Raw genomic sequence first — 23,934 nt, 5'->3', positions numbered from 1 at the left:
TTCAGTTACGCACAGAACTGGAAGGCACGGCCGCCGCCATCAGCTCGCAGGCCAAGGAACACGTGCAGGCAGACGAGATGATCCTCACGTACGGAGCGAGCAAACTCACCGAGCGTTTCCTGCGTTCGGCGCGTCGGTACAGACTGCTACTGGCTGAAGGCACTGATGTCGCTGAGGTATTTTTTTTAGCGTACTAGAGACCCGCCCCGGCTTCGCACGGGTTAACAAATTATACATAAACCTTCCCCTTGAATCACTCTATCTATTAAAAAACCACATCAAAATCCGTTGCGTAGTTTTAAAGATCTAAGCACACATAGGGACAGACAGCGGAAAGCGACTTTGTTTTATACTATGTAGTCACATACGTTAAAATAGACCAATGCCTGGTCGATGCGACATTCAAAGGCCCATAACACTCCAATAATAATAAAAAAAACAACGGGTTGCACTCCGGGAGTGCCGACAGAAGTGAAAACTCAATGACTAGTCCAAAATGTCTGCAGCACTAGGTATAATTGACCCATCCTCCTTTCTATTGAAAAACTTTAGTTCCGAAATTGCTCGTTAGTGAGCTTAAATTTGTAGCGTTAATTGTTTAAAATTCGAATAGAAATTGTAAAGTTACCTTGCCTTCGATCAACACGGAAGGGATGCGGTATTCGCACTATTTCCCCTCTGCCTAGGTACAAGATCAACTGATCTAGCGCGGGTAAGAAAACTAGTTGCGCTCGGATTTTTAACTAAACCGAGTCCAGACGCGCGAGTGAACACAGCAGCAGAAAAAATGCCTAATTGCTCGGTTTTTTGTTATAAAAAGAGGTCGGGGATATCAAATTTACAAAAAGAAGGTGTTACATTTGACATGTAATATTTTTTTTACATGTCATACGTTTAATTACATTTAAACACAATTATTATATTTTAGTCTCATGTAATTGCTGGATTTATCGATTTTGCTCGTCCAGTACAAATTGCGGATCGGTCGAGCGACAAATCCGACTTCTCATCTCTCAGAAAACAATAAAATTCTTTGACGAAAATGCTTTAGTGTGCGTGTTGTGACACTTGTGATTCATCCGTACACAGAAACAGATCGAGGTGTGCAAGATTTGTATGTGTAGGGTGTCATTTTCTATGTATTTGTGTCGTCATTACAGATTGGATTTTGTACGTAAGTGTGTGAGAAGTGCGACTGTGAGCACGTCCCCCCCCCCTCCCGCGAAAAATGGCAGAATGATTTGAATGTCGAGATATCGCTTGGGCCTATCCCTTCCGACGTGTCGGAAGCCCGTGTTGATCGAAGTACCTTGCAGACCTCGCATCTAAATATTTGGTCATGATATTTTGAGTTTTATTCACCAGTACTAGAGTTCACTTTTATTAGCGATTTCATCAAGATGTAGCTTTATTGAATTATATTTTAGTGATATAAAGTTAGAAACGGTGGGATCCTCGTATTACAGCAGGCTCAGGCATACATTTTCGCCGCGCGGGAGAAAGCGAGGGTTACGTCTTACGCTCTCGCGAGTTTAACATTTTTTCCCCATCACAAAAAGTGCACAGCGCCGCTAAAGAAGTTTTCACTTCAATAATTGTTTTGCAGTGTCACTTGATGGCGGCGCGGCTGAGCGCGGCCGGGGTCCCGGTGACGGTGCTGGGCGCGGCCGCGGTGTGCGCCGTCATGTCCCGCGTCAACAAGGTACCCGTTAGGGCCCGGGCACACTTAGCGTCTTCCGAGCGACGGCTAGTCATGTGCAAAATGTGTCACTAAAAAAAATTTTCAAAATCGGTCCAGCAATGACGGAGATATGGAGTAACAAACATAAAAAAAAATAAAAAAAATAAAAAAAATAAAAAATAAAATAAAAAAAACATACAACCGAATTGATAACCTCCTCCTTTTAGATTTGGAAGTCGGTTAAAAAGAAAAGATTGATATGCATCTTTCGTACGCTCTGAAGTACTTCACTCCTTCAGTTCACTAGTTCAGTTTAGTTCAGTAGCTCAACAGATCCGTCTATATCAACAGTACTGGTTTAATTTCTCTCATTTGCGGATATATTGAGTTGAGTGAAGAATTTGATAGATAATTTCATTCAATATCAATCACTCAAGAAAATTAATTTATGAATCTTAGGTTTAGCATGGCGTCCTTGTCACTCTAAGCAAATGAGCAAGTAAATGAAAAGGTTTTTAAACTGAACTGCTGAAGTAAAGAACTAAATGAATCCGAATTGAACTAGTGAATGAACGAGCGACATCAAGTGAAGTGCTTCAATTGAATCTTTCATTCGCGAACTACCCATGTCTAACGACGGTGTCTAGCCGACTCTATAGCTGCTGCTCGACGCAACATCGGCGCAACGCCATTTTCCATAACGCTGACTAGACGCCGACGCTCGAAAGACGCTAAGTGTGCCCGGGCCCTTACACCAAAAAAGTCTGCAACAGGGTTCGAAACAGTGTTGTGAATAACGCTTATTTTTAGGCTTAAAGGCTGTAATCATTTTGATAGCACACGCAGGGCAAGTGTTATTTTAAACGTCAATTTTCTATAAAATTATCCAAATGAATAACACTTGCACTGCGTGTACTATCAAAATCGTTGCAGACTTATCTTGGTCTAACTATATAAACAGTAGCAGAATCTAAATCTTACATACACGGTGCCACATAATAAATAATAGTACTATGTACAGGAGGTTCTATTACGATAAAACGCGTCTATTACTGAAAGAGCTACGTATTTGTATGATTCTATGTACATACATATGTATTTTTTTTTAAATCAAATTTCTATTACACCTTATGTGTATAATTGCATGAATTCTATAGTAATTTAAATTGTATTTATTTTTCCTTATTTTCTCGTAATGCATGTTAATTATAAGATGTAATTATTTTTTTTAAACATGTGTCCCGCCGAGTTTGTTGCCGGACCCATATTGGGATACCCTCCTCCAATTGAGGGGGGATTTAAATCTTTTTGGGGCAGAGGTGTAATCAGATCAGAATCAGATCATTTATTTGCTTTTCACATATAAATACATGCAAATATAGTTATAAAATATACTCTAAGGTACTTACATGCTAAAATTGCTTATTCTGAGGTTATATGTGTAAGGATATGCGTAAAATTATTATTATAGCTGTAGGGTTGGAGCTGGTCTACCTAGCTTTATTTGACGTTCATAAGCGCATTGTAATTATGCCTACTTGAATAAACTATCTTTTATTTTTTATTACATGAACCCGTGTTTTGCCAAGAAAACTGATGTATGGAGTTAGCATTCTTTCTTGACTTTTTTTTTTAATACCACATCGGTGGCAAACAAGCATACGGGCCGCCTGATGGTAAGCAGTCACCGTAGCCTATGGACGCCTGCAACTCCAGAGGTGTTACATGCGCGTTGCCTACCTTTTTAAAAACCTGTACACTCCTTTTTTGAAGAACCCCATACTGTACACCCTCGGGAAAACCTCGGAAGGGAGCTCATTCCACAGCCGGAGCGTCCGCGGGAGGAAATTCCTCTTAAACCGCACAGTACGGACTTGTATTACTCTATGCTTAGAATAGAAATGTTTTTTTTTGTAAGGTCGTAGTGAGTGTGGACGCAGCCCTGGCGGGCGGCGCGGCGCTCGGGGCGGCGGGGCTGCACGCCGTCACCGCGGCCGCCAAGCACTACGGGGTGCCAGTAAGTATACATTATGTACTTACACACACGCACACACACACACACTATACACACACACACACACTCTCTCTCACACACCACACACACACTCACACCCCACACACACACTCTCTCTCTCTCTCACACACACACACACACACACAACACTCACATCACACTCACATCACACACACCCACACACACACACACACACACACACACACACACACACACACACACACACACACACACACACACACACACACACACACACACTAAGTGTATTATTACCATTTATTTTCTGTATTATATGTATTGTTTTCTGTAATGAGGTGTGCAATAATAGTATTTTATGCAACCGTTGTTTAAGAGAGGCCTAAAAATTCGCCTCAAATTGTTAATAAAGACGCCACGAGTATTTTTTGACTCAGTTAAACAACGTTGCATACAATACTTTTTCTATGACCAAGCACTTACTTTGAAATAAAATTGTAAAATTAACAAATATTTTTAATTCAAGAAGTAGCAAAAATGGAGGGTACGGGCGGGAAAAGAATGAATGAATGAATGAAATTTAAAAAAAAAATGTCTATGGTTCACTTATTTGTCAAAGATGACATTTAAAATAAGGTTGGCAACACTATATTTCATTCAATATTTTTAAGTGGTCATTACACGAAGTATCGTAAAATCGCCAAAAGATACTGCATGTATGCACAAATTCTTTTTTGGGGAATAAAGACTTGTCTTGACAACTACCCTTTAAATGACAAATAAAAGTACTGGAGTAGAAAAAGAGTATTTACAGTAGGTACATCATATTATGGTGCTACTTTACCGCATTAGTGCGATAATTAGCAATTTACATAACTAATTCGAAAATTTAAAGGGCCATATGTAAAAAGGTAACTCGCAACTCGTGTCGATTTATCGCCCATTGTTGCAAATTTTCTACTTTTCGCACTTGTATCGTAATGTACTATTGAATTATTATTTAGCAAAACGAGACTAAGGGCCAGTTGCACCAACCACATTCGACAGTCTGATCATCGTCAGCCGGCCAATGTTGCACCAACCATATTCGACAGTCTGATCATCGTCAGCCGGCCAATGTTGCACCAACCATATTCGACAGTCTGATCATCGTCAGCCGGCCAATGTTGCACCAACCACATTCGACAGTCTGATCATCGTCAGCCGGCCAATGTTGCACCAACCATATTCGACAGTCTGATCATCGTCAGCCGGCCAATGTTGCACCAACCACATTCGACAGTCTGATCATCGTCAGCCGGCCAATGTTGCACCAACCATATTCGACAGTCTGATCATCGTCAGCCGGCCAATGTTGCACCAACCACATTCGACAGTCTGATCATCGTCAGCCGGCCAATGTTGCACCAACCATATTCGACAGTCTGATCATCGTCAGCCGGCCAATGATTTATAACTCAAGATAGGTTATAGGCGTTCCAAAATTGAAGCGCTTACCTTGTGACAAATTGGACAAGTTGCCTTTAGTCGCGGCTGGACAAGCGAGAAATGTGCACGTGCTAACGAGCTCCCACACACCGAAATAGAAAAAGAGGAGCTTATGTTTAACAACGAGTGTGACAAAGATGGATGGAATGAGAAAATTAATAAAAAATAACAGATTTTTTTCGTATTAGGCTCAGAAATAAATATGGAAGTATTTTTTGTGCTCCTCAAGTATGAGTATAACCGATCTATGGTTATATAATATCATTGCAGCCGGCGCGCCCCGGCGCTTTACTATGAAACTTCCCATACATAAAAATTTAGCGAATTCTTTAACGATACGCACAGTTTGGTGCAACCGACCCTTAAGGTTTCCCTTATCTTTAAAGAGTTCGCTAAATTTTTATGTATGGGAAGTTTCGTAGTAAAGCGCACGGGGCGCGCCAGCTGACCAGTCAGTCAAATATGATTGGTGCAAGTGGCGCTTAGTCGCGTATGATTAAGGCCCACTTGCGCCATCCCACTAACCCGGGGATAAGCGGTTAAACCGTTAACTCAGTGTCAAATTGTACTGTTCACCATGATAACCCCAGGGTTAACCGAATAACCCCGGGTTAGTGGAATGGTGCAAGTGGGCCTAAGAAACTTTTCGCACTTGTATCGTAATGTACTATTCCCGCAGGTGGTGGCGCTGTGCGCGCTGCACGCGCTGAGCCCGCTGCACGCGCGCGACTCCGCGCACCTCAACTCGCTGCTCGCACCGCACGCGCTGCCCTACCAGTGAGTCAACTGCACGCCGACTGCACGACGACTGCAACCTCGGCTAGTTCCCATACAAGTTGCACTCGGTCTGCACCGGCCTTAAGGATTATATCATCCCTAAGTCCCTAACCCTATAGTTACCCTAACCTTGCAATCCCTAGAGTTGTGTCAAATTATTGTTGTTTTTTAGGGTTCCGTAGCCAAATGGCAAAAAACGGAACCCTTATAGATTCGTCATGTCTGTCTGTCTGTCCGTCTGTCTGTCCGTCCGTATGTCACAGCCACTTTTCTCCGAAACTATAAGAACTATACTGTTGAAACTTGGTAAGTAGATGTATTCTGTGAACCGCATTAAGATTTTCACACAAAAATAAAAAAAAAACAATAAATTTTTGGGGTTCCCCATACTTCGAACTGAAACTCAAAAATTTTTTTTTCATCAAACCCATACGTGTGGGGTATCTATGGATAGGTCTGTAAAAATGATATTGAGGTTTCTAATATCATTTTTTTCTAAACTGAATAGTTTGCGCGAGAGACACTTCCAAAGTGGTAAAATGTGTGTCCCCCCCTGTAACTTCTAAAATAAGAGAATGATAAAACTAAAAAAAATATATGATGTACATTACCATGTAAACTTCCACCGAAAATTGGTTTGAACGAGATCTAGTAAGTAGTTTTTTTTTATACGTCATAAATCGCCTAAATACGGAACCCTTCATGGGCGAGTCCGACTCGCACTTGGCCGCTTTTTTTAAGTGTAAGGCCTGAGTGGAGGCTCTTGTTGGGCGTGCAGCGGGGCGGGGCGTGCGGCGTGCATGTTAAACAAATGCGCACGTATAGGAGCGGCCTTAGTGCACGCTGCTCACATCACAAGTGAGCCCACAGCCACGCCGCACGCGTCGCCGAGCGAGCGTCCACTCAGGCCTTACACTAACGCATTCACTGCCAGGGGGTGTGGCCTAAGAACAAACTTGTATGACGGTGGACGCACATGTGCGTCGGGGGCAGTGAATGTGTTAATAGAATTTTATGCCCTTAAAGCCAAATCTCATAGAACTCAACTAGAGACAGGGGCAAGCTATGATGGTGCCATCTATGCAACTTTGACAGTTGCCAACGCCATTCGAAAGTTACATTACATAGTGTTTGTAGCATGAATCTAGTATTTTAACTGAATAAGGCATGATGGGTGGGGGAAATGAGCAAACGGGATAGTCTTATGTATCTTTCAGTAGGAGTAGCAGCGAAAGCGCTATTACTGTTTGTCCTTGTCACAGACTCACATTTTTTTTATTCCCCACCGTAAATTAATATGGATTATGGTGGGCAACAAATAAATTCGACCAATCAAAGTGTCGCATATGCCTATGTTTTGTCCCTCACGGAGGCACGCGTATACCACTTCTACAGGATCCTACCTTCTATGGTTTGTAGAGTCGTTTCTGATATATTGGGGCGGTCGAGGTGCTTAAAAATATCTAAACACACTCTACATATACAGGGTGTCCCAAGAAGTAGTGATATACTGAAGCTGGGAGGTAGAGGACCTAGAGGGCTATCTGAATCACCCCCATGTATGTTCCGCGATTTTTCGTATTTTCGGAGTTATGATTTTTTTTAATTTTTCACCTATCGCCGAGTACGATGAGATTTTTATTTATGGTGACGTGAATTATTGCGGTAGATGCTTGATTTTTTTTGTGTGCTACGCTGATAGATAGGCCAATTCAGTATGGTAACATTTACTATCGTTAGATCTTTGAATGGAATTAAAAAAAAATTAATGCCAAGAAAGATAAAATTACCCAGTATGTTCACAACTTCAAGGGCGCTTAGAAAAATAAAAAATACGAAAAATCCTCTACCTCCCAGCTTCAGTATATCACTACTTCTTGGGACACCCTGTATAACGCCTTAACAATAGCGTGTTCAGATATTTGTGAGCACCTTGGCCGCCCCGATATATCTGTGACGATGAGTACACTTTTGCAGACTATATAATGTATATAGATAGATTCATAAATATTCTCAAAAACCAATTTGTAAACATTTGACTTAGTCTTCTCTGTGCCTTAACCTTATGTTTTACATTATAATACATTTTGATTGTAAATAATAGACTTAAATTATAAAGCAGCCATTATGCCTGCGAACTAAGTTTGATAACACATAAATGTTATACAGGAAGGCGGAAAGTGGACTGGCGCATGTGTATGCCCCGCGTTACGATCTCATCCCGGCTGACAACGTCACTCTGTATATCACCAATCTGTGAGTATATTATCCTACTAATATTATAAGCACATATACAGGGGGGGGGGGGGAAATAACTGCATTCCCGTTGCCACGAGGTTTTGGGATTATACTGAGCAAATTTTACTATGGGACCAACTCCGAACTCGCAAAAAAATATTTGGCTGTTTCATACACTTTAACTGGTCCATTTTCTATGGGAGGCGTTAATTTTTTAGCTAACCTGTATAGTAAAATACTAAATTGTTTTATGGCACTAAAACCTGCTAATATTTCCGTAAAACAGCCTTATGCATGGTCATCGTTGTCAGTCAACCATTTAAATAATCAAAAAGAAAAGTTACTTTTCATTCCTCATAATCTGAAAGTACCCACTTGTTGTTCTAAAAAGTGTGCAGAAAATAATACGTTTCTGCTCTAGAGCACTGTACTTTCTAAGCACGTTCTTTTTTTACGATAAATTTTTGGTTTTAAATGGATATGTTGTACAATTTCCATTCTGACAATTAACTCCCTATTCCATAAATAACTATATTTAATTCAACTCAGGTGAAAGGCACCCATTAGAGTCTCGGACTATTGGCGGTCTCACTGCGTTCGAGTGATTCTTGAGGAATGTTTGTGTATAATTTGTTAACCCGTGCGATGCCGGGGCGGGTCGCTAGTTAATTATGTATGTACTTTTTTGTTGCAGCGGAGGCAGCTCGCCGTCGTATATATACAGGCTGCTCTCAGAGCTGTACGATCCTAACGACTACACCCTGTAGGCCCGAAATTGGCGGTCCGTCTGGTCTATTTGCCTCTCTATCGCTCGAACCAGGGATGTTGCGAACATCCGCATCCGCATCCGCAACCGCGGAACTTCCGCATTATTTTCAACATCCGCATCTGCATCCGCATCCGCATAAAATCGATGCGGAGCTTATGCGGATGCGGATGTGGAACAGGTCGGTACAGGAACGTCTTAGCATCGGCGTAAGTGCTAGACTGCTAGGTAATTTAGTAATTAGCCAAAAAAACCTATTAGAAAAGAGCAGTCAAGCGTGAGTGGGACTTAATGTGCGGAACCCTTGGAACGTGAGTCCGACTCGCACTTGGCCGGTTTTTTGAAATAAAAATTACTAAAATGTAACATTTGACGTTTTTTATGTACCTATCTTGACATCCGCATCCGCGGATGTGAGCCTTTAAAAATCCGCATCCGCATCCGCATCCGCGGATGTCAAAAAATCGGCATCCGCAACATCCCTGCTTCGAACATGCAAGAGCGATAGAGATGCAATAGTACATTATACATACCTAGGGAGGTGAATTCGTGAATGCTCCAGATCGCCGGTGTTTGTGGCCCGAACCGAAGGCGAGGGCCATAAATATGCGATCTGGGGCTTTACAAATTACCGCCCGTGGTTTGTCTAAAGTTTTACGTCTTGCCTTGGCCAGGAAGTGGGATTTTCTGCTCGCGTAGCGGGGAGAAAATCCCACTTACGGGCCTAGGGTGACGTTATGACGTAAGTAAATAATTAAAAGATTACAGTTTTGAATGATTCACGGTTAGTTTCACTAGACTTATCGACCGGGATATGGACCGTGATTACCTTTTGTATTGTTTTCGAGCTCCCGATATTTCGACGCAGTTACATGCATCTTGTTCACGGTTAACTGAAGATGGCGGGCGGGTGTCAAAGTTGTGTAGACCGCGCTCGAAAACAATACACAAGGTAATAGGGAATATTACGCGAAACTCTGCGTAGGGGGCGCCACTCCTACAATAAGTCACAATCACAATCTAAGGGTCAACCGCAAACGAGAGAGTCGAAAATTTTGTTAACTAATCTCTCTAGCACTCTTGCATATTCGAGCGATAAAGAGGCAGATAGCTGAGTTTCGATTTCGCGTTTCCCGGTAGGCCCTTTGTAAACAAACCGCCTTGATGTATCAATGTCATACTTGATTGTGTGTGAAAACGTCAAAAAACAGTCCTACAGTATGTATAAGTTACTCTATCTATGGTATACTTAAGTCACTAGTGCTGCACTCTGGTGGCAAAACATTGCAGTAATACTCCCTATTACGGTTCATATCCCGGTCGATATAAGTCTAGTTAAACGATTTTCGATGGTTGGGCCATAAATAATTTATTTTACCTTGAGTATTTCATACTGTAATGATTGAACAACCTTATAAGGGCTCTACAAAAGTCCGTGGCCGTACCTAATTGATATAATAAATTAAATGTTTCTTTAATTAAATAGTTTTATTTATTTATCCCTTTTATCCTTGAGGCCTGTGCCGCCGGTGTGGCTGCGTGTGGCGTGTGCGTGACGTGCACGCCACGCACACGTCACGCAAGCGGTGTGCCGTCTCATGAGGATCTGTATACTACAACGTCGCACGCGCACGTACACGTCACGCACACGCAGCCGGTGTGCACAGGCCTTTAATCTGGAATGATAAAACTAAATTTTCTCAATTTGAATCCTACCATAGACACAGAATAAATAATATGTAGTACTAAGTACAGAAGACTCACTCTCTAACAAAACGCGTCTGTTACGATCAGCACAGATATGGCCGCTAGGTGGCGACAGCGCCACGCGCGGCTCATGGCTTTCCCCAAAATTGGGGCCGAACGGATGTAATTTTTGTAGCAAAGCGACGAAATCGCGGAGTGAGATACGCCTGCCATAGATACATTCCGCACCATCCCACTAACCCAGTGTTAATAGATTAAACCTGGAGTTACCATAGTTACCAGTGCAATTTGACACTGGGTGAGTGAAGTGTATTAGTGTATTACTTAAATGAGTAAAACATATACTCTAGGTGCCAAAAGTGGATGTTTGACCATTCAGTGATCACAAAACATGGCGTAGTGTAGCGCCATCTTTTTTAGCTGTAAAAATATATGGCTTTTCTTAGACTTAACATATTTTCTTAAATCAAGATACCCTTTTTGTTGGGTATAAATGCAATCATACTGTGGCCAAATTTTCGGAGTCTTGAGTCTAAACAACATAACGGCAATACCTAAACGAAATCGTTTGTGTCGCATAGCATTTTATAACGGATTCTAATGTTTGTTTAAAACTTGTTTATTGCCCAATTCAGCTGATGCTCCAACCAGACCGACCGCTCCGTAATCTTCACTATCAAGTTTCGACCAAACTTGGCCGAAAACAAGAATGTCACAAGTTGCGACAAAATTAGCATATAATTATTCTCTTTTTATGATATCTAAGTGTGTCGCGTTCGCTTCCTACGCCTTATCTCTTGAATATTTAATCTGGATGAGGGCCATTTGGCTCTCAATGAGGTTAAAACTGCGAGATTTCGCAACATTAAGCGATGAAGTTTATAGTAAAAATAACATCTTTGTACAAAATGCACGATTGTATACAGTCATCGTGTCGGTACACAAATAATCAAAATAAAAAGAATAGTACTACGTCTCTTTCTCGCTCCAAAGTTAGAGGGAGAGCGCGCTTCGTGTCATATTTTCCGCGGCTAACTTCACACTGCACTATGTGCGTCATGTTGGCTGCATTATAATAACAATGGGGCGGGGTTGGTAGAAAAACAGCGCTGAAGCGCTTTAGAATTTTCCTTCTACAAATTACCACAGATTGTCAAAGGCAGATGTTGAAGCGCTGCAGCAAGGAGGTCGCAATGTGGGCGAGTTGTGTAAACTTTTTTTATGAGGCTTACGTATCGTGTCGTCCGGACGGGCGCATAGCGTTACATTATTATCTCGAGATTTTTTCGCATTCCTCACCAGATTTACAGCTAAATATGGATTTCAGTGCCAGAAACACGTGTAAAACATTTTCAGTGCTTTAGTTTAGTGCAGCTGTGAGTCAGTGCGTGACTAGTACGCATCGCCAAGGGATTCACATTAATTATGTGAGCGTCGAACAACCATTTCAAGTGCGCGATAACACGCCCTCATCTTACTTAGCAAACAGGACACATTTAAGACGTGACTCAATTAAAATTACAACATCGCGTGCAAGACTAATATAAAATCAATACTCAGGGACTGATTATCTCAACTGCATTCTCATTTCCGCTTGCCGTTTGATATTCAATCAAGGCAACGAGGACAAATTAACCCAGTTAAGAGTACGAGTGTCATTTGCGTTATTACGTAAATAATTAATTACCAAAAAATTAGGGCCTTCGCGGTCGTTTTCGAATTTAGTTCCTTTGCCTTCCGGCAGAGCGCGCGTCCTCGACGTTGTCGCGCCTGCGTGCAGTCTGCGCTTACTTCGCGTCGGAGCACCGTGCTCGCAGCAGCCGTCGGGGCTCCCGTGGAGTCCTAAAACTATAATCTTTCCCAATTAGTGCTTCGTCAGTGTTATAGTGTAGTGCAGTGTCATTGTTTTAGTGGATACAAGTATTTTCTTGCGGATCTGAGTGGTGGAGTGTTGCGGCGCAAATCGATATCGGAAGTGATGGCGCAGCAGACATGAGTCAGGGAGGTTCACGGAGGCCTTACTCGCGCGGGGGCCCTCGCTGGCACCCGCGGTACAAGGATTACTGGGATTACGAGCAAAACTACAGGTCAGTATAGCCTTTAAGACCGCAAGTTGCGCTTGGAGCTTGTTCACTTTCGCTTCCTAGCTATACGTAGGTATGTCGGTTTCACTCTCGCGAAGCGTTTTCCGTAATTGATGTGCCATGGTCGCGATAGCCAATCGTGAGGCTGATAATTCCGAGATAAATTTAACACGTTCCTATTTCGAACAACGTTTACGGACAGAAAATACCAGTCTGTTCGCATTCGTTGCGAAAATGACTAATAAAATAAATGTACAGCTCGGTTGCGTACGTCTGACTGGTCTTTTACTTAACTTTGTATCTAGAATGAAGTGAGACACAAATAACTTATTTAATTGTTTATTAAAGCCTTCGTCACACAGGCGCGTTTTCAGGTCGCGGCGTGAGCGGGGCGCGCCGGTTTTACATACAAAACGCTCACGCCGCGCCCGTAAAACGCGCCTGTGTGCTGAAGCCTTTGGCTCATTAAAATTATACATAATTATAGCATTAAATGTTTACGCTATTTCTCTCTAATTAAACGTTACGATGTTTATTAATTGTTTTGTAAACACTAATGAACGAGTCATACTTTATATTATCTTTATCAAGTAGTAATAAAAGATACCACAAATATACTAAGAAGTCATTCAGTTCTTGGTCTATGAGTGGGTAACTGAAGAAAAAAATACCAGGATATCCTAGGTCATGTCTATGCCTGTTTTTTTACCATATTTATGTCACCAGGATTGAATACAAGGACAACTGTGGAAGAACTTTGATACCCTATTACATTAGAAAAAAAATAAAAAAGTAGTCTAGCCTAGCTGAACCAGCCGGCGTATTATGGAAGGCTTTATCCACATGATAAAATGTAAGTGACGGACACCGTTTTATCACGCTGTCACATAGACAAGAACGACCATCATATCCATACAGATAATCAGGAATCTTATGATAGATTCTGTGCGGAAAGATGAGTCGTGGAATGTAGGTATGGAAGCCCATATATTATATGACTCTTCTCTTTCCTTACAGACCTACAGACTCTATGAAGTATGTTTTAAATCTGTCAAAGTACATTGCAATCTCATAGTTAAGTTGCCTGTCACAGAAAACTTGAGAAATATCATAAAATTCATAAATTAAAGACATGGCGTTATTCAGCTGCTAACTTAATCAGTTGATGATCGTTGTTTGTCGTTATGCCATAGAGAGGGGCAAACAACGATCATCAGCTGATTAACTTAACAGACGTTTACGAATAACGCCTTAACCACAGAATAAGTAATAGTAACCGTAGTAACCATACAGAAAGGACACTTCCTACAAAACCGAAGTTTCACAGCGATTCAGGGCCGAAACATGATATCCCTTTCGGCTATTTAGGGTTGTCAAAATTCTGTGGTTGTGCACGCCAAGGGACGTCAAGTTGTGTCAACCCTAATAATTGCTTGGAGCAATGCTGAGCCGAACGGAACATATAAACCCAAAAAACGTATCAGACGGACCCACGCACTGAATTCACAAATATGTAAACAATTTACTTCTTATTCCAACACAATAAAGTCCATAATAGTGTACATATTTATAAACCCACCTTACACGGCCGTCTCCCGCGCAGGTAGCGAGTGAGGTTGCCGACCGCGCCCTAAATAGGACGGCATGTGTAGTGTAGGCCCACCCTTATGGGGAACGCGACCGCACCACCATTCATATCTTTAGGTTCCATCACACAGGCGCGTTTTCCGGGCGGGGCGTGAGCGTTTTATATGTAAAAGCGGCGCGCCCCGCCCGGAAAACGCGCCTGTGTGACGGAACCTTTAGGTACAGTCGCCATCAGATATATCGGAGCGGTTGAGGTGCTCAAAAATATCTGAACACGCACTCTAAAGGCTTCGTCACACAGGCGCGTTTTCCGGGCAGGGCGTGAACGGGGCGCGCCTCTTTTACATATAAAACGCTCACGCCCCGCCCGGAAAACGCGCCTGTGTGACGAAGCCTTAACGCTGTGACAATAGAGTGCGTGTTCAGATATTTGTGAACACCTCGGGCGCTCCTATATATCTGATGACAACTGTTCAAATTACAAAACTCCGCTAAAGCCCCGATGCCCCCGATGTATCCAAAATCCAAACTATACAATACAATAAGCAATTCAAATACTCTTTATTGTACAACTGATTACAGAAAACAATACAAATACATACAGAAAAGAAGAGGTTAAACAACAGGCGGTCTTATAGCTAAAAAGCGATCTCTTCCAGACAACCTTTAGGTAAAAAATAAATTTTAATATTTTGCGTTTTAAGGTTATACCATAGTTGACTGCAAGGAGCTGACGTGTGTCACTGTACCCATGCTGTGTGAAAAACACTATAGTTAGTATAGTTCCACCAGACATAGCCAATAGTAACACGAAACTAAATATTCACCCCTACTAGTGAACCCATAGACTAGAGCGTGACGCGTCCGCTCCCGACAGTTTTATTTGACCATTCGTAGACCTTATGCCGTTGTAAAAAGGTCTAAAATAGATCAGCTGGTTGCAACGGCGGTACCCAAGTTCACATCCTCTGTGTGCGGATGTGTGGTGTCACATTATCTAGTCTATAAAGGCCGATGCACACCTAAGGTTCCGTCACACAAGCGCGTTTTCCGGGCGGGGCGCGCCGCTTCACTACATAGTATAAAACAAAGTCGCTTCCCGCTGTCTGTCTGTCTGTATGTATTCTTAAATCTTTAAAAACTGCGCAACGGATTTTGATGCGGGTTTTTTAAATAGATAGAGTGAATCAAGAGGAAGGTTTATGTATAATTTGTTAACCCGTGCGAAGCCGGGGCGGGTCGCTAGTTTACATATAAAATGCTCACGCCCCGCCCGGAAAACTCGCCTGTGTGACGGAACCTTAAAGGCCTGTGCACACCGGCTTGCGTGTGCGTGACGTGCACGACTGCACGTGCGCTAAAATGTTGGAGCCGCACACGTCACGCAAGCGGTGTGCCGTCTCTCATAAGGATCTGTATATTACAACGCTGCACGCGCACGTGCACGTCACGCACACGCAGCCGGTGTGCACAGGCATTTACTTTAAATGACTCTTTTAATGGATTTCCTATGGTTTAATAGTACATACATAGTTGTAGTTGTTATCTTGAAATCGTACCTCTAAGGTCGAAATAAATAAGTACTCTTTAGTGAAACCTAGGTATTTGTCGGGAAATATCGTGTGGCGGCAAGGAAACCCAATTACTAACAGACACAGGGATGTTGAGAATTAAAAAAAAGTAAACTGCCCGCTGTAATAATAGGCGCTGATGGCCTAAGAGCTTGCAATCCGGAGGTCGCGGGTTCAAAGTTTCAAACCCCGGCTCGTACAGTCAGCAGCAGAATAAGTTGCTAAGTGGGCGAGGTGTTCAAAATTACCTTGGCACGCTCTTATTCTCATAACAATAAAGTCGCGTCAAGATCATTTTGAACACGCCCGCTTAGCAACTTCTGCTGCTGACTGTACATTGTACATATTCCTATTTATCCCCACCGGGCATGAATGAGAATAGTCAGTAGGCGCTTACGTGGGGAATACACCCATTGTTTTATTTTTTATTAGAAATAGGTAAGTATTGGACCACAATCTCACCATTACGTTGGGAATACACCCATTACGTTGTGATGTCACGTAACAAGTTTCTTACTATCTCCAAAGTATAAAACCGTCACATTCGACTCGTTACTAATAAAGGCACCTAAAGGCTTCGTCACACAGGCGCGTTTTCCGGGCGGGGCGTGAGTGTTTTATATGTAAAAGCGGCGCGCCCCGCTCACGTCCCGCCCGGAAAACGCGCCTGTGTGACGAAGATTTAAACCAGCCTAGCCTATTAAACTCTTACCCCGTTATTCATAAACGTCTGCTACGTTAATCAGCTGAGGATCATCGTTTGTCCCCCTCTATGGCATAACGAGAGATAGGGACAAACGACGATCATCAACTGATTAAGTTAGCAACCGTTTATGAATAATGCCGTTATTTGCTACTATGTAAAAAGTGCGAAGAACAAAGCGCCCAGCAACGTTGAGAGAGGTCGTGCAACGCGGAAACCCGCAAGGTCGCCTTCGCTTCCTCCATCGCTGAAACCATGCTTTATATTACTACTTAAATACTGTCAGTGCTGTCTTAAGGTTCCGTCACACAGGCGCGTTTTCCGGGCGGGGCGTGAGCGTTTTATATGTAAAAGCGGCGCCACTCACGCCCCGCCTGTGTGACGGGGTGCGATCCCTGGTAAGGGCGTTTTTTTATGTGTTTATCAGTTGTTTTTAAAAGTGCATTTCCTAATAATAACACGATTCCGTCATCCTATTTTTTTCGTGAGTGTGTTCGTGTGATTGTGATCTTCACATCTGAATGAAGAAGGGTGCCACTTTGTGTCTCTAAAGGTTCTGTCGCACAGGCGCGTTTTCCGGGCGGGGCGGGAGCGTTTTATATGTAAACTAGCGACCCGCTCCGGCTTCGCACGGGTTAACAAATTATACATAAACTTTCCTCTTGAATCACTCTACTGTATCTATTAAAAAAACCGCATCAAAATCCATTGCGTAGTTTTAAAGATCTAAGCATACAGACAGACAGACAGCGGAAAGCGAAGTGTGCGGCGCTAGCTAAGTTGACAAAGGAATACTGACAGTTGTCCATTTTTTTAATGATATAGGCATTATAGGCGGCAAATGAGCAGACGAATCGCCTGATGGTAAGCAATTATCGTCGCCCATGGACACCCGCAACACCAGAGGGGTTGCAAATGAGTTGCCGGCCTTTAACTTGGTTGTACGCTCGTTTCTTGAAGGTTTGAAGGTCGTATCGGTCCGGAAATACCGCTGGCGACAGTCGACACACATATATGACGTCACGCAGTCGTTCTGAAGGATATACGTGCAATAATGTATACGTGTGTAAATAATATGTGACCGAGGCAAGGTCGTGTGCGATGGAGGTGAGTGAACAGGCCGCGAATTCCCGCTTCTAGCAACTATTCACTGATATAAGTATAAGATGTGTATTTTAATATTTTTTGGTCCTAAAAACAAACCTGTTAATGAAAATTTGTCACCTAGCCTATCACTACATAGTATAAAACAAAGTCGCTTCCCCGTCTGTCTGTCTGTCTCTATATGTATGCTTAGATCTTTAAACTACGCAACGGATTTTGATCCGTTTTTTTTATAGATAGAGTGATTCAAGAGGAAGGTTTATGTACAATTTGTTAACCCGTGCGAAGCCGGGGCGGGTCGCTAGTTCACAATAAAAAGAGAAAACTATATACTGCATCTGCAACATCGTTAACGGGGTTTGATAATAATAACATGAGATCCCTTAAGGCTTCGTCGCACAGGCGCGTTTTCCGGGCGCGGCGTGAGCGGGGCGTGAGCATTTTATATGTAAAAGCGGCACGCCCCGCTCACACGCCGCCCGGAAAGCGCGCCTGTGTGACGAAGCCTTTACGGCTTTCATTTTGATCGTCATTGACAAGTGACAAGGTATAATACATAAGAGTCTGTGCGGAAAGAGAAGAGTCGTGGAATGTATGGGACCCGATACATTCCACGACTCTTCTCTTTCCGCACAGACTCTACGACGGCTACGAAGGGGCGCGCCACTTTTGCATATAAAACGCTCTCGCCCCGCTCACGCCCCGCCCCGAAAACGCGCCTGTGTGACGAAGCCTTAACACAGAATAGTTATTTACGATACAAGTGCGGAAAAGAGGAAATTCGAAACGAGTGGCGATAAATTCTCTCCCTCCCTTCGGTCGTGTTTTAAATCGACACGAGTTGCGAATTACCTATTCGCACGTGTATCGTACAACGTTTTACAGTACATATGCCACTTTAAACTTTCGGCATACGCACGGAAATTGCTCATTCCCGCACTAGTTCGGGAAAGTAGCACCATATGTACTGTAAATAATATTCATTGACCGTGCTACGTAGTGATCTTCTATTGACCCGCTTCAGGTATGCGTTTTTGTACTATTTTTTGCTTCACAACTTTTGGAACAGCAAATATGCACAGAGGGCCTACCCCGAACTACGTTCAACGTGTTGGTGTTGCCTCTCTGTCGCACATGTAAATTCGTACGCCAGTGTGACAGGGAGGCAACACGCGTCGAACTTGGTAGCTTGGTATTCGGTAGGCCCTCTGCAGATTTTTTGGACGGAATAAACATACAAAAGCTGCAGGCTGCGGACTATTCTAATAAATTGTATCTAACCTCAGGTAGCGCTTAATAAAAAATATGCCACCATTTTAGAAATACATTGCCAGTTGCACCCACACACCTGCATGCAAGACTCGCGCACGAAGGGTTCCGTACCATTCTCTCTCTCTCTTCTACCGGCCGATTTCGGCGAAATAAATCACGTTTGTTGTATGGGAGCCCCACTTAAATAATTATTTTATTCTGTTTTTAGCATGTGTTGTTATAGCGGCAACAGAAATACATCATCAGTGAAAATTTCAACTGTCTAGCTATCACGGTTCATGACTTCATGAGCTACAGCCTGGTGACAGACAGACGGACAGCGGAGTCTTAGTAATAGGGTCTCGTTTTTACCCTTTGGGTACGGAACCGTAAAAAGCTTGCTTGTGTTGTTTATGTTTGTTAATGTCAACGCGCCGGGAGCGACGACCGCACGTACCACACAAGCCGGCAGGACGTTTGCCTTGCCAAGTTGCTATTCGACTCATACAGTCGCCGTCAGATATATCGGAGCGGCCAAGGTGTTCACAATATCTGAACACGCACTCCAACGCCCTGACAATAGAGGCGTGTTCAGATATTTGTGAGAGCCATGGCCGCTCCGATATATCTGATGGCGACTGTACAAGCAAAGCTCCTCAGTCCTTTTGGTTGTATACTTGGGCGAGCCTTGAGCCATTCGTTTATTTATGACAGTACATATGGTGCTACTTTACCGCCCTAGTGCGATACATACAATACGTGCCTAGGTCGAAAATTTAAAGGGCCATTACTGTAAAACGTTGTACAATACACGTGCGAAAAGGTAATTCCTACTGTTCGCACTTGTATCGTTATGTAAATTATAATCTGGCAATTCTCGCATACAAAAACGCAGTTTCATAAGGAAACACTTGGAATGTCCCGATTTTCAAATAATTTAGGTACTAACAAAATCCATACCTAAATGGGGAAAAACGTTCCGGAAAACAGACGTCTTTCCTGTGGGCAATGTGTTTGTTACGAGTCGGGTGGTATAGATGCCTATAAGGATCCAAGGGAAAAAGGTACTTGCGCATATCCACCATAAAGTCTATTTTGCGATGCCCAGCTCAAGCAAGACCGAGTTTAAGCTTAGAATAAATTTAAAAGTGGAAAAAATATTGGGCGAAACTTGAACTCACGGCCTCTGGATCGATACTCCAGCGCAGCGCTCTGCTATCTGAGCAACCAAGACCTCATCTGCTCATCTGGAGTATCGATCCAGAGGCTGTGAGTTCAAGTCTCACCCAAGACGGTAATTTTTCCTTGGTAACTTTTATTCTAAGCTGTAATAACATCGTTCGCAGACGTTTCTGCTTGTTAAAAATTAAGACCTAGTTTTTTGACCCAACTGTACGAATCCCGTCTTTTCTCCAGGTGTTTACAGTTTACACTAGCTAGTTTTTAGGGTTCCGTACCCAAAGGGTAAAAACGGGACCCTATTACTAAGACTCCGCTGTCCGTCCGTCCGTCCGTCCGTCTGTCACCAGGCTGTATCTCACGAACCGTGATAGCTAGACAGTTGAAATTTTCACAGATGATGATGTAATCTGTTGCCGCTATAACAACAAATACTAAAAACAGAATAAAATAAAGATTTAAGTGGGGCTCCCATACAACAAACGTGATTTTTGACCGAAGTTAAGCAACGTCGGGCGGGGTCAGTACTTGGATGGGTGACCGTTTTTTTGCTCGTTTTGCTCTATTTTTTGTTGATGGTGCGGAACCCTCCGTGCGCGAGTCCGACTCGCACTTGGCCGGTTTTTTGCTTAAGTCATGTTCTATCCTCTTAAGGCCCAGCCATACAAACGGAACATCCAAAATTTGCCACTGAAATGTCAACCTAAGATGTAGGAAATAGAGTTGATTTTGCGTTGTTTGAAAATTGAACGAAACAAAGCAAAAGCGACTCTGTTCCAATTGAACATGGTTTAAATTACATCGAATTGAATAGGTACTATCGGTAGGACCTGGGCCTTAGGAGGCTATGTTATCGCCACCTGGCGCACAGATGGCGCCCGCACACTTCCATCGTCAAAACGACGTATGTTATTATAGAACTCGTATGAAGACACGACCTTTTGTAAATTATAGTACCATAGTTGGTGTTACTTTGGAAAGGGCGTAAGCGCTTAAGAAACTGGTGTGTAGATATGACCTTTTGTAAAATGCGGAGCGATAGTTGGTGTGACTTATGTAAAAGGCGTAACTTGTATGGCTACAAGCTCTTTTTATACCATAGCGGATGTTACTTTCAGAAAAACATATGTCAATATAAAAATTCTTGAAGTGATACGATGTTGCTAAGTACAGTCGCCATCAGATATAGGTATAGGAGCGGCCAAGGTGTTCACAATATCTGAACAAGCACTCTAACGCCTTGACAATAGAGGCGTGCTCAGATATTTGTGAGCACCTTGGCCGCTCCGATATATCTGATGGCGACTGCACATGTACGGTAGGGGGGTGTAAAAACAAAGAGGTTTGTTTACAATAAGGTCCTTTACCCGCATAAAGGTGCGGTCTACAATTATCTGTACTGTAGGCCGTTGGCCGACTTATATTACATTTTAATTGTATGTATGTATATGTTGTATGTTATTGTGAAATCTTGCCGGCATTGATATTGAAATTGTAGGTAGTTAAATGTCTCAGATGTACGAGGTTAAACAAAATTATTCTAAGTGTCCTGTCCAATTATCCGTGGTGTGTTTAGATTAGACCTTTAATACCTAATATTAAACGTCAGTGTGGCCATGTTATTATGAATGTCAAATTTCTATGAGAATATGACGTTTAAAAAGACCATCCCTCACTTTGTTCTATTTAAATCAATGCAAACTTAACTTAGGCGTACTTTATTAACACTAGCCAACATGGTAAATTAAATACAGCTATAAAAGCAGTTTTCGCCAATATTCGATGTTAAGAGTATTCTATACTTGAACTATTATCTATTCACTGAAACCTTGCGCTACTTACCTCTTAAGAACTCAATGGTAAGGGTGTCACGGGCGAGACGGTTCGGCGAGCGGCCGAAGGTCGCTGTGGTCTCAAGTATCTCAACTTAGTGTAAGGCCTGAGTGGACGCTCGAATCGGAGCGTTCGGCGGGGCGTGCAGCGTGGCGTCGGGCTCACAAGTGATTTGAGCAGCGTGCACTAAGGCCGCTCCTGTACGCTTGCATTTGTTTAACATGCACGCCGCACGTCCCGCCCCGCTGCACGCCCAACTCGAGCGTCTACTCAGGCGATTTGAGACTCCAAAGATCAGTTTTCGCCGCCGGCGCGCAAGGCCGGCGGGGTTTGGGCAACACTCGCGAACTGGGCCGACCTTCGAACTTGGCCGACTTAACTGTTATGCCTGCAGCGGATGCTTTAAGTACAAGGCTTTCGGTCAAGTGGTCTATTGACAGAGGGCTTTTTTTTTGACGGAGTGACCCACTCCGTCAAAAAAGGCCCTAAAATCATCCAAAAATCATGCTTCGAATGACCCCGTTTCCTCCTACGTCATGCTACCATTTAAATGTAACTTGCAAGATTTGACCCTAACAAACACAGTTACATACGTATATACATATTACATAGGTACATTGCAAGTTAAATAAAAGCTTGTAAAAAACAGTAGCTTTAGTAGGTATGCTTTACGCATTGCGTGCAGATATTTTTGTCTCATTGGTAAAGTATAACGCAAACATTTTGAAAACCGCCGGTATAATCGAGTAGAGGAAATAACCTATAACAACATAATGATCGTAACGTAATGCAACACAGTGAGGTGCAGCGCCTGCGCAGCCTTGTAACGCTTCCCGTAGCGTCAGCATGTTTAACCCACTTTACATACTACACTAACGCACCTCACCTACATAACTGACCATAAGGTTGACAAATTGTCAGTACAGTTGTTGCACTATAACTTAAGAGGGGGCTAGCGCAAAATTGAAGTTTATGCTATAAAAAAATGTACACGCTTTAATCAACGGATAATGCCATAAAGAAATCACACGGAAACTATAGACTATATTTTTAAGGCAAAACATATGTAATTTTTAGGGTTCCGTACCCAAAGGGTAAAAACGGGACCCTATTACTAAGACTCCGCTGTCCGTCCGTCCGTCCGTCTGTCACCAGGCTGTATCTCACGAACCGTGATAGCTAGACAGTTGAAATTTTCACAGATGATGTATTTCTGTAGCCGCTATAACAACAAATACTAAAAACAGAATAAAATAAAGATTTAAGTGGGGCTCCCATACAACAAACGTGATTTTTGACCGAAGTTAAGCAACGTCGGGCGGGGTCAGTACTTGAATGGGTGACCGTTTTTTGCTTATTTGCTCTATTTTTTGTTGATGGTGCGGAACCCTCCGTGCGCGAGTCCGACTCGCACTTGGCCGGTTTTTATTTATTATTAGTATAGCAGTATAATATTGTATGTAGTATAAAATAACTCACTACATCACTATATAGCCGAGTGATCTGGCGAGCAAAATTTATAAACAGAAGTACATATCTGTTCTGTACGGCTACCATCAGTTTGGCACTGACATAAACGCCGTCGAGAACGTAATTTACCTTCTATACATCTCGCTCGTACTCGTATATTAGTGCAAACGAGATGTATAGAAAGTAAATAACGTTCTCGATAGCGTAAATGTCAGTTTTGACACTTTTGACACTGTCAGTGACTCATGGTACGGGCTCTGGTAAAAACGCAGGCGACGGCCATATTTTACGGACGGACATTAGAACGAAACAAAAGATATGAGCCATGGCTCTATGTCGTAAAAACTGTAGTTAATAAACGAACTATGATTACAGTACTTTGATACAACCGCCTTGGTCAAGTAAGAATTAAGATACTTGGTTACCTATATATCGCTAGGCGTGTCTCACTCCGCGATTTCGTCGCTTTGCTACAGGTAGCTAAAAGTACATCCGTTCCACCCCA

The 23,934-nt window shown here is 42.8% G+C and overlaps 1 protein-coding gene across 1 annotated transcript in view; it reads left to right on the top strand.

The window, feature by feature from the left end:
* The window catches only part of LOC134659470 (uncharacterized), a 99,603-nt gene that overhangs the window by 4,142 nt on the left and 71,527 nt on the right, over nucleotides 1–23,934 (top strand). Inside the window, exons 4-11 of the mRNA XM_063515111.1 lie at nucleotides 6–176; nucleotides 1,607–1,702; nucleotides 3,600–3,698; nucleotides 5,839–5,936; nucleotides 8,106–8,192; nucleotides 8,869–8,937; nucleotides 11,797–11,842; nucleotides 12,559–12,734. Of these exons, the coding sequence (XP_063371181.1) occupies nucleotides 6–176; nucleotides 1,607–1,702; nucleotides 3,600–3,698; nucleotides 5,839–5,936; nucleotides 8,106–8,192; nucleotides 8,869–8,937; nucleotides 11,797–11,842; nucleotides 12,559–12,734 (842 nt within the window). The remainder of the gene's footprint in view (nucleotides 1–5; nucleotides 177–1,606; nucleotides 1,703–3,599; nucleotides 3,699–5,838; nucleotides 5,937–8,105; nucleotides 8,193–8,868; nucleotides 8,938–11,796; nucleotides 11,843–12,558; nucleotides 12,735–23,934) is intronic.

Source organism: Cydia amplana, chromosome 25 (assembly GCF_948474715.1).
Source record: "Cydia amplana chromosome 25, ilCydAmpl1.1, whole genome shotgun sequence".
Classification (NCBI taxonomy): domain Eukaryota; kingdom Metazoa; phylum Arthropoda; class Insecta; order Lepidoptera; family Tortricidae; genus Cydia; species Cydia amplana.
The sequence above is the reverse complement of the archived record's forward strand: the minus strand, read 5'-3'. Positions and strand labels throughout refer to the sequence as shown.